General features: G+C 33.2%; 1 protein-coding gene across 2 annotated transcripts in view; it reads left to right on the top strand.

Annotated features, from left to right (window-relative positions):
- The window catches only part of Rtn4 (reticulon 4), a 63,762-nt gene that overhangs the window by 41,640 nt on the left and 9,816 nt on the right, over positions 1–12,306 (top strand). For both annotated transcript variants that reach the window (XM_010615840.3, XM_010615841.3), the window contains one exon: positions 9,326–9,533. In XM_010615840.3, coding sequence (XP_010614142.1) covers positions 9,326–9,533 — 208 coding nt within the window. The remainder of the gene's footprint in view (positions 1–9,325; positions 9,534–12,306) is intronic.

Genomic DNA, 12,306 nt, shown 5'->3' with positions numbered 1-12,306 from the left:
CCCCGGTAAAAAAAAAAAAAAAAAAAATCACAAGTTACCTTTTAATTTTAATATGTAAGAAAGGACTATGTGTATGAAAATGTACTCTGTGTGGGCAGCGATTGTAAATGCCATGTGTTCTCAGGAATAGTATTCAAAATCTTGCGTTAGGGTTAGTTTATTATAAAGTGAAAATGTAAAAATTAGATACAGAAATTCTTTGTTTTGTTTTGTTTTGTTTTTTGTACTGGGGATTGAACTCATGACCTTGCGCTTGTGAGGCAGGCGATGGCACCACTGAGCTAAATCCTAAACCTATAACAGATTCACATGTTTTATTTCTGCCCCCCCCCACAGTATCGGGGATTGAACTGAGGACCTTACACTTGCCAGAAGGCTGCAACACCACTAAACTACATCCCTAGCCCCTGAAATTGTAAAAATTAGACTTCATATGATTTTTACTGGGGACTATTTTCTAGAAGTGTCCTTTTTATGTTTTAGTTGCTTTTTAGTTATGTTGTTTTTTATGATAAAATTTTTATATCCTCTTCAATTTGCCTGTTTGCTTTTGTAGTTTTCATTTATTATAGTTTATGAAATTATAAATCACATAGTTATGGCCTTTTTTAAATGGAGGACAACTAAATTGCTTCTAGAAAACAAAATTTACAATTTAAATGGAATGTGCTTTGTTTATTTTTTTTTCTTTGTTTTTCATTTCTTTTTCGGTATTGGGGATCAAATTGAGGACCCTTGTGCTTTTGAGGCAGGGAGGTGGGGTGCCACTGAGCTAAATCCACAGTTTATTATTGCTTAGTATTGAATTGATATTACTGGAATATTTTGGTCTCAAACAACTGTTTATGTTTTAGTAAAGTATATTAATTATTTAAACCAAGGTTGAAACATTTGATTTTTCTCAAGTCATTTAAAAAGCAAACTGAGTATTAATAATACATAATGGAAAGAGTGAGATCTTCATAGTCAAGCCTGAGTTTCAGTTTGTACCCTTGCACAATTTAATAATGATTGTATAAGCCTCAGTTGCCTCATGTATAAAATACAGGTAATACTTTCTAGAATTGTGATTACAGAAAATGTATACAGAGTACCCACCAATGCCTTGTTCATAGTAGGGGATTGCTAAATAAATTACAGAAAAGGCAAGTATAGAAATTCTACCATTTCTTCATTATGCTATTTGTTACATAAATTGTTTTATCTTCAGAGGTATATAAAATACATATATATATAATTTATATATAATATAATATATAATTGATCATGGCATTATCATGTCAGGAAGAATACTGGAAAGATTTAATGATGAAAGAGACAAGACCTGAAATTCTACACCTATCTTTTAAAAACTCCAAAAGAAGAGGAGGTAAAAGATTAGAGAGATGGTTAGTCAAGTGTTTAGTTAAGATACTTTGTAGCAATACACTAGTGAAGTACCCATCAGCTGAAACCAAGTTAAGAATACTTTTAAAGCAAATTGAACTAATCCTTTAAAAATTTAGGGCTTAGTTAACCATTACATTCAATATTTGATTTTCCTACCTGACCTTATCTCTTTTAGTGTTACCTTTGTTTAGTGTGTTCATTTCAGCAAGCATTTGCAAATGTGAAATTTCCTTCTGCTTCAAATATCTTAGGTGGATATCACTTTTACACATGAGGAAAGAGGTTAACTGATCTACTCAGGTTACACGGATGGCAAATGAAATCAAGTATGACTCAGGCTCTTTTTAGTATCTTTGCAGAAAAAACTAATCATTCCCTCTCTTCAGATCCTTTTCCTAGACCTTCACCTATTATTTATTTGCCAGATGAATGCTTATTATGTACAGCTAAAATTTACTGTGTGCTAAATGATAATTCTGAATTCTAGTTACTTTTTTTTTTTTTCCATAGTACCCAGGATTGATCTCAGGACTTTGTGCTTGCAAGACAGGCACGGTGCTGCTGAGCTAAATCCCTAGCCCTCTAGTTACTTTTTATGTCATTTGGCAAGAATTTGATTAACAGTTATGATTCCTAATAAACACATAGCTATTTGTTAAGGTTGTGGCTGTGAAAAATAATTTAATTTTAATTTCATTCTAATATTTATGTATATATTAATTTCCTTTATAACTGCTTTCTTTATTTGACTTTATTGAAGAAAACTTTCCCTTTACTTAGGCTTCAGAAGTTCATGTTTTTCTGCCAGCCATTCCTTGATGTAGTATTTTTAGGATTTTTTTTCCCCAGACATGACTTAAAATTGAAATTTGACTTTAGCAGGCTATTGAAGGAAGAGCTTCAGTAAAAGTATGATTTAAGGGAGGATGTAATAGGATGACTTCTGCATGTAAGGCATGTGGGCTGACACGATTCTTAGCTATGGCAGATGACAGTTTATGATTACCATATATGTAGGCAACTGTTCTTCCCTTGCATTAGGCCAGAAATTTTTATTTTAAAGAAAAAAAATACAGCTTACTGTCATTTTAAATTGAAAGTTTAGTTTGGCAAAGGTGCTGCAACTTTATGTACTGCAAAACACAATGAAAATGTTTTTCACAAATTTTATTTTGAAAATAAAAATTGGCAAGGATTACAGGGACTAGATCCTGTAGTCCTTAATTTACTTTTTTATAAACTAATTTATTAAAATTGATAGCATTACTTTAATAATCCATAAGCATTCTCTTAAGGTTATATGAGGAAAAGTACTGTTAATTAATCTCAGACTTTTAAAAGTGTGTTTTGTGAACATTTTATATGAGTAAAGCTGAGGCCTGCCTGAATCATGCTACTACAATACCTTAACATTTTATTACTCAGTTTTGAAGATTTGACTATCCTTAATAAGTTATGCTTTTCTTGTACATACTGTCTTAATTTTAGCTGACCAAAATTAAATAACCCACTAGACCTCTTCACTTAGAAGCAAAAATCAAAGTGATTACAGAGAAATCCAAAATTAGCATTTTAGTAACTCCATAGTTATTAAAGATGTTCTTTATTTTATTTCCTTTTGTTCTTCTACAGTGCTGGGGTTTGAACCCAGGGTTTTGTGCATGTCGGTCAAGCAATAAGGATATAAACAGTGAAGCAATTCAGGAAACAGTGAAGCAAATAAGAAAATAAAAACAGAAAGCATTATCCTTCAGTGTCTAGTAAGGGAAAACAAGCCTTCAGAACATTCTTTGCTGTTTTGTAAGTTATATGGAAGCATTGACATTTAAGTTAATTAGAATTGAACTGGCATAAACTATATTCTAATCAGTCAGACTATTTATTGAAAGTTGTTTTGGGTTTTATGCTCATCTGTGAGAATACAGTGGGTCATAAGGAGTTTATAAGTTAGCAGAAAAACATGTTAAAATAAGTTTTTGTTTACTTTTAATTTAAATGTACAAATCATTGATTTTACGTATATTCACACAATTGTGCCACTATTTTTAGAACATTTTCATCATCCTCTGCAAAGAAAAAAAAATCATGCCAGTAACAGTCATCCTTATTTTCTTTCTTTCCCCAACTACTGACAATTGTTAATCTTTTTGTCTCTAGACAGGTTATATAAATGGAATCAAACAATCTGTTGCCTTGTATGACTTTTTTTACTTAGCATAGTATTTTCCATGTTCATCTGTATATCATTCCTTACTATGGCCCACTAATACTGTATTCCATTATATGGATGTACCATATTTTACTTATCAGTGTACCAGTTGAGTTGTCTCCTCTTTTCGACTACTGTGAATAATGCTACTGTGACATTTATGTATAAGTTTTTATGTGGACATAGGTTTTCTGGTCTCTTGGGTAGAAATTCTTAAAAATGAAATTGTCTCCTGAGATGGAATCCTGATGTATGCCACGGTACATGGTTCATTTTACTTCGTTCTTTTCCATCACCCAGAACCTTGGCACTGAATTAGGTCCCTAGCCGTTTTTTTTGAAACAGGGTCTCAGTTGCATAGGCCAGGCTTGAACTCATGAGTCTCTCGGCTCAGCCTCCCAAAGTACTGGGATTACAGGTGTGCATCACTGCAGTTGGCTTCTTTTTGCTTTCTTGATGGTATCCTTTGAAGCACAAGTGTTTAATATCAAGAGGTCCATTTTATCTATTTTTGTACTACCTAAAAAATACTGCCTAAACTAAAATCTTGAAGATTTGCACCTGTTTTTTCTTACAGAAATTTTATACTTCTTAACTTTAGATCTTTGATCTATTTTCAGTTAATTTTTACATGTGAAGTAGAGAAGTGCAGCATCTTTTGCAGTTAGATGATCCAGTTGTCTTAGCACCCTGTGATGACAAGATTGTTATTTTGCTATTGAATTGTCACAGCACCCTTGTGGAAATCAGTTGATCATAAATATGATTAGTTTATTTCTGGACTCTTAATTTTGTTCTATCCTGCCTATCCTTTTGTTACTACTCTAATTATCTTGATTGTTACAGCTTTGTAGGAAGTTTTGAAATAGAAATATGAATCCTTAAACTGTTCTTTTTCAAGATGGTATAGATTTTTCTGGGTTCCTTTCATTTCCATATGAATTTGATTGTTGGCTTGTCGCTATCTGCTAAAAGAAAGCTAGGACTTGTGAGGAATTACTCTCATCTTAAGTCTTCCAATTCATAAATGTGAGGTATCTTTCCATTTATTTGACATCTTTAATTTTACTTAACAATAATGTGTTATAATTGGCTGATAAGTCACGTGTGTCTTAACTATTGTGCTGGGGATTGAATCAGGGCCTTGTGCATGCTAGACAAGCCATCTGCTACTGATCTACAGCTCTAATACTTTGTTTTTTTATGCAAATGTAAGTGGCATTAGTTATTACGTTTACCTTTACGCTCATTGCTGGTGTATAGAAATACAGTTGATTTTGTGTGCGCGCATGTGTGTATGTTAATTGTATCTGCAACCTTACTAGACTAATAGCTTTTTTGTGGATTCCTTGAGGATTTCTCTATATAACATCAGACTGACTGCAAGTAGAGAAAGTTTAATTTCTTCCTTTCCAATTTGTATACCTTTATTTGTTTTTCTTGCCTAACTGTCCTGACTAGTACCTTCAGGACAGTAAGTATTGAAGTAAAAATGGCAGGAAGGACTGTACTATACTCATCTGATTTCCTTTTGAGTTTGGTGTTGGCTTTGAGCTTTTGTTAGATGCTATTATGTTGAGAATGACCTCCTATTCCACATTTGTTGAGATCTTGTATAAATTTAATCTTTGAAAAGCTTTTTTATTAAAATAGTTTAAGGAATCTGAGATCAGAAATATCGGGAAGTAACAATTAAGACAATACTGTATTAGAAACTCAATTTTTTAATCTTTATAGCTTCATTAACAGTTTTAAACCCCCTTACAAAATAAAAAGATTGAAATTCTATTTTCACAGTGCTTTTTAGCAGTGTAGGTTGCTTTTAGATCTTCTTTTTGTGGAATATGTTAATGTTGTCTTACTTTGATTATCAGTGCTTGGTTAATCTCTTTTCGCTGTTGTGCCTGTTTATTTTGATTGTTGTTTTTTTGTCCTTTAGAGCTTGATTCTACCACATTCCAAGGGATGAACATGACTGTATTAGTGTCTGTTTTGACATAGGCTGTCAATGTATTTTCATGCAATGTGTTGGGCTTGAATGTATGATTTCTAGAGTCCTTCCATTTATTGAAAAGACCTTGTTCCTAGGAGCCTGAGCCAAAGAAGTGAACTGTGGTACATTAGGGTTTATTGTTCCTTCATGTAGTTAGGTTTGCTTTAGGTTGTGATCACTGAGAACTGCTGGACCTTATGTATGACTGTTCCATTATCATTAGCTTTTGAGAAATTGATTTAATTCAACTTAAAACACTGGAATTTTCAACTTAGTACTAAAATTTTAATACTATTTTGAAGAACTTTAATGTATTAAGCCTTTAATTTGATATCATGTGGAAAATATGAGTTTTATTAATAGAAAGCTTGGGTTCATATCCATGTTCTGCCACTTACTAATTATACAATTAACAGTTTGGGTCCAGTCATAAAAGAACTGGGCCTCACTTGTCAGAAAGCCTGCCTCTCATTAAGCTTTAATAATGGAAACAAATAGGCTGCAGTGTTTAGTCCAATGTAAGCTCCCAGTAAAGGTTGACTCAGAAAAGAAAATGAAGATGTGGAGGAGGTTGGAGAATAGCTCAGTAACCTGGAAAACATTTCTAAAGCATCCATCAGGTTTAGAAAGCTTTTCAGACTTCTAAACCCTTCCTCTTAGCTCAAAATCTAGATCTCAAAAGGAAAGGGGTAAAGTTATACTTGGCATAGATCAATAACAGTAACGCCTCACAGATTCAGATCTGCTGGTATGAATTTGAATGTAGGATTTAAGCCTGTCATTGTAGTATGAGTCATACTAGTTTTTGAAAGGTAAAGAGAAATTAGGTTACTAGTACAGAGATTGGAGTCTGATCCATAATTATACAGTAGCAAGCCAGTATTCAGAGGTGGGTAAGCATTCTCCATTTCAGCTTCACTTCAACCTCACATCCCAAAAAAGCACTTATAAGCAAGTAGTAGGGCTTTTAAGAACATGACTTTAGAGAAAAAAATAAATAGCAAAAATATTACCCTTTATAATCATAATACTAGCACTTTTGATTTTAATTATTGTTATATCAGAAATAAGTGCTCAAGTAGATGTGATATAATATAGAACCTTTGTTGATTATTCTCATAATATCAGGGTTATCAATTTTTTTTGTTTGTGTTTTCATTAAGTTTATTGGTACTTTTTAGGTATACAGTAGTTACATTCATCATTGGGATCTTGTACCTGATGTATCTTGGTTCTTATTTTTTCCCTATACCCCTTCACCTCCTCCACCTTTCCCTGTTTACGTTGTTTCCATTTTTTCCTTTTATATTTTTTCTTTTCCCTTCTTTCCTTTTTGTAAAGAAGGATTTGTTCATATACAAACAGATTTGAGGTATGCCTTAATAACAAGAACAAGTAATAGCCCTGATACTAAGAATTTACAATGCTCTTGCTGTATTAAGTGCTTTATAATAATCTTAATGAAAAACCTTAATTCATTATCTTACATTATGAATCACATCTCAAAGAGATTATTCTTGTTTTAACACATAAAGAAGCTCAAGTATAGATGAGATGGGTGGTTTAATGGTTTGCCTAAAGTGACATAGCAGGAAAAAATGAGAATTATTAGAGCTATTGCCAGCAGCAAAAAAATATAAGGCCTATACGCTCAGTTTTCTTAGATCCAACTTATCATTAAGGGCCCAGCTTAGTTTTTATTTCACTCTTAAAAGTTCCATTTTTGGGGGCCAGGGCTTTAGCTCAGTGGTTCTGCCACCTGCCTTGCAAGTGCAAGCCCCTAAGTTCGATCCCTGGTACAAAACAACAACAACAACAACAGAAAAAAAAAACAAAAACCAAAACAAAAAAATTCCAAGTTTTTTTCTTCGCTTCTGAGTTCTCACTCCAGTGAACTTTATTGGCTTATTTATTTTTTAAATATCTTTTCTAGGATTGTAGTGTTTTTCATTTGGTTTGGGCCTTAAAGAAAAGTCTATTTCTTCATTTCCATGTTTTCTAACTCATCCTACTGAGTTTCTTGAACAGTATCACTGAATGTCAGGAAACTATTAACATTGCTATTTATTGAATATGACAACATTCATCGTGTCGTTATGACAGCACATTATTTGAAGTTCCTGTCAATCCATAGTGTGGTAGTATATTTATTTGTTGCATATGAACTATTGCATAAATTCAAACTGATTTAGATGTTTTAAAATGGCAGGGTTGTATGTAACAAGCTGGAGAAGGCTTAAAATCAGAATCTGAAAATTATACTTTTAATATCTGTAGACTATTTGGAGAATGTTAAATTATTGAACAAAATAAATTTTGGAAAATGTTGAATTCTTCTGTGTTCTAGACACAGAATATCTTCCATTTCTTCCTTTTTTGTTTTTTAAGCTAGAGATGAGACCCAGAGCCTCGCACACACTGGTTATATATGGTGATCTCACACATTGGTGCTTCACTCTAGTTTCATACTAGATAGCTTCACCTACAATATTTTAATCGATATTTACATAGTGACAGGAAATCATGGCTTTGTAATAATATCTAACACTTTTCAGTTCATGTGTATAGTTTTCCCTACAGAAGTATCCCTGGCGGTAAAGAAAGGTCATATATATCTGAGACCTTGGGCCCCAAACCAAAATGTTACCTTTATCTTCAAATTAACAAGTATTTAAATTTGTTTGAATATATATTTATTTTACTATAAAATTTTTCCTCCCAATTATTCACAATCCAGGGAGAGATGAAGTATGTCTAGCCTGTGAATTCAAGATCCCTTTGGCAAACTGCAGAGTTCTCCTTGGGTTGAGCATAACCTGATCTTGAGAACACAGGCCCTTTGGATTATTAGATTCTCAGAGTGGCCCTGTGTCTATGAGCCAAAAGCTGACTTGCAAAGTTACGCTTTGTCTGACTCCTTACTATTAATAAATGTTACATAATAAGGTAACACATTTAGTTTTCATTTCCTTTGACCTCTAAATTTTATATTTTTGTACTCTTGGAGGAAGAAAGCATTTCAAATATCTGAAGGCTGCTTTTTTTTCTGTAGGAAAAAATTAGTGACAGTCAAGCTGTTATAATTTTAAGGCTCTCAGAGATCTTAAAAGCAGAACTATAAAACATATATAACTGTTAAAATAAAATTTCCCTCTTGATGTGTTTTGAATTGATTTTTTTTTTTTTTTTTTTTTTACCGCCAATTGAACTGGGTAATTGTTTTTTTTTTTTTTTTTTTTGATACCGGCAATTGAACTTGGGTCCTTGAGCTTGCAAGGCAGGCCACCAAACTGCTGAGCTAAATCCCCGGCCATTGAATTGATTTTCTGTATTTTTTGTGTTACTGAAATATCTTAATATTTTCTGTTATTTGAATATATATCATGTATTATATGAATAAGAACATGCTTGATGATTGAGTAATCTTACAGATCAGTAGTCTGCTGAGTTTGAGATAATGTTTTGTCATCAGAATGATGGGGTTGTTCAAGAAATAAGAGTTAAATGAAAAACATTTTATAGTAAAAAGTAAAGAGAAATGTAGGTGTTATACTAATATACAGCTTAGAGTGGGTTTAAATTATAGCTTATAAAATTAGTCCAACATTCTAGGTTGGGTTTTATCTTAATAGGGTTTTTTATTTTTGTAGGTAGGTAGAAAAAAAATGTAAATGTGCCAAATCAGAATGATAAAATAATGCTCTAATTTCAAATTTCTTCTTTTTCAATTTTAGTTGTTGACCTCCTCTACTGGAGAGATATTAAGAAGACTGGAGTGGTGTTTGGTGCCAGCTTATTCTTGCTGCTCTCATTGACAGTATTTAGTATTGTGAGTGTAACAGCCTACATTGCCTTGGCCCTGCTCTCTGTCACTATCAGCTTTAGGATATATAAAGGTGTGATCCAAGCTATCCAGAAATCAGAGGAAGGCCACCCATTCAGGTAAGATGGTATTAAATTTTTTATAATTATATGTTTGCAATACATACTGAATACATTTACTGTGAGAGCTGATATAGGTGTACATAACACATCTTAATTCTTCTTCCCCTTCCCTCCTTCCATCTCTAGATACCGTTCCCATTTACAAAAGAGCTATCTCCCTGTCTTTTATTTTGCTCTTTACGCTATTTATACTTTGGGTTTATGAGTCATTCATTAGCTTACTATCTACCTGTTGTTAGGAATGTTGATTTCTTAGTAGATATTGGTTATCTAATTCTACAATGTGAGGGTTATTTTTTTTTAATGATTTTTCATGTTTCCTGATACAATTATCTGATATGTTACACCTTTTCTTTCCAATAGTATGCTTCCCCTTATCATTTCTTCTCTATTTAGTTTGTTCTCTTCATTTCCCAAGGCATTATTTTTCTATTATTTTTGGAGAGCTTTATTTCAGTGTCTTCTTGTCTTGCAAGTACTAATATTTTGCCTTTGTTTTTACAAGTATACGGTAGCATTTTTTATTTAGTTGCTATTGAGACATTCCTCAAATTGAATCTTTTATCCTCACTTGAAACTCAGCATTTTTATCCCACTTTTTTGGGATATAACTCAAATACTATAATATTCAGTGGTTTTTAGTATATATGAGCATCACTAATTCCAGATGTTTTCATTGCACCAAAACAAACAAAAAAACCCTAATACTTAGTAGCAATCATTCCCCTACCCAGCCCCTGACAATAACTCATCCTATCTTTAAATTATTTTTTCCTCAAACTTGTTAATTTCTGTCAGTGACACCATTACTATCATCCTAGCTTTTCAGGCTTCCAGTTTTGATGTTATCTGTTTGCATTTCATGTAAAGAAGGCCACTAAATTTTGTTACTTCCTATTTTTCCCTCAGTTTAGAGCAGGAGTCTGTAAACTACAGCCATGGCCAAATCCATTCTATAGCTTTGTCTTATAAAGTTTTATTGGGACACCAATAAGCTTATTCATTTAACAGATTTCAGATTATAATAGCAGAGTTCAGTAGTTGTGACAGAAACAACATATAGGGATGTTCAGGCCTAAAGTACTATCTGGTCCTTTGCAGAAAAAGTCTATCCCTGGTTCACCTGTATTTGTTGACAACTCTGTTGATTGACTTTACCTCAACTCTTAGAGATGTTATCAGATTAATTTTCCTAAAATACCACTTTTATATTTTTTAGGCCTAGAGGCTCCTCTGTTCATCATAAGATAGAGTCCCCAAATAACTTTGTCTTGTTTTGTGTCTTAGTTATCCCTTCTGGGGTTTTGTGCCCATTTTTATGCCTTCATCAACTGCCCAGATGTTCTGACATATCATTCTTTTTATTTGTCTCTCTGTTTGAGTCAGGGCTTGGCTCTTTCAAGAAGGCTTCTCTAACACTGACCCAAAATGACTTTAGAATTTCCTGTTGTACTATGGCTTTGAAATGTTCCCTAATTGTTTGTATGTGAATGTTTCTTCAATTAAGAGTTGGAACCCTGATTCAGAGAAGTTAAATGTCAATTGCAAGATAACATAGCTAGTCAGGTCCCCTAACTCCCACCTGAGTTCAACATAGACAGTACTGTCTGGATCACTCAGATAAGACTAATCTGGCATTACTGTGGGTGGTAATGTTGACATTGTTTGAGGTGGCAGGTATGATGCCTGCCTTCTGGTATATTTGGGTGAGTAGCTGAACCAGCCAGGAGAGTTTGAATGACTAAAAAATAAAAGAGATTCTTGGTTAAGCTGAAGACTTCATTTGGGAACCAAAAACAATCTCTTGGACCTTGAGTCGCATATTTTCTTAGGAAAGTATGGATTGTCCCACAAAATTTTGTTGGGGGTTATATTTATTATTGAGAGGTGGAGTGAGATATGAATATGAGGTTTTATTTAATGGCACACTGTACTGGGAATCTGAAGACCTACAGCAGATTTAAATCCAGCTCTTGTTATAATTTTTTAAGATTTTGAAATTACAAAAATGTGGATGAAGCAGTTCATTGTACCATTTCTTTCTTTGGGTTCTCAGGCATGGTTCAGTAGTGCAAAAACTCTGTAAATTAACAAATTCAATAAAAAGTAAATAATATGGGAAAAAAAGACTAATCTGGCATTGATTTATAAAGTAGATTAGGCTGGAGACAGATCTGAGACTGATTTGGATACTGTTAAAGTAGTTTGTAAGTGATACACAAATTTAGAATAGTGGCACTGCAAAGAAAAACCAGGAGGCATATTTGGGGAATATTGAAGAAATAAAACTATGGACAAGGAGTTGTCTCTAGGCTTCTACTCCCAGGGTATGAACGTGGTGTCCACAGCAGAGGGAAAGTGAATAATAACTAATGAAACACTTTCTTGCATTCCTATAGACTCAATGAAACCTCTCTCCCCATAGTTGTCATCTTAAATTTAACAATTCCAGCCGTGTCAGTATAAATTAGGGAATCTAGATGTGTGGTATTAGAGTAAATATTATGTTTCACTTAGATTGCTGTTGTGCTTTTAGCAGCCATTTTACAATCTAGTGTTTAATATTTTGGAGCTAAAATGTAGATTAGGTTGAGAGAGTATATGAATTGTGCATTAATAGGATCTTTGGTAGAAGTTGATGAAACAACATAATATTCAACTTTTAAAAAAACCATACCTAGCCAGGGATTTAGCTCAGTGGTGCTGCTGCCTGCCTTTCAAGCGCAAGGACCTGAGTTCAATCCCTGGTATCAAAAAAAAAAAAAAAAAA

Source organism: Fukomys damarensis, unplaced genomic scaffold, assembly GCF_012274545.1.
Source record: "Fukomys damarensis isolate Sample0158 unplaced genomic scaffold, DMR_v1.0_HiC HiC_scaffold_2, whole genome shotgun sequence".
Lineage (NCBI taxonomy): Eukaryota > Metazoa > Chordata > Mammalia > Rodentia > Bathyergidae > Fukomys > Fukomys damarensis.
Note: the sequence above shows the minus strand (reverse complement) of the source record. Positions and strands in the feature narration are given on the sequence as shown.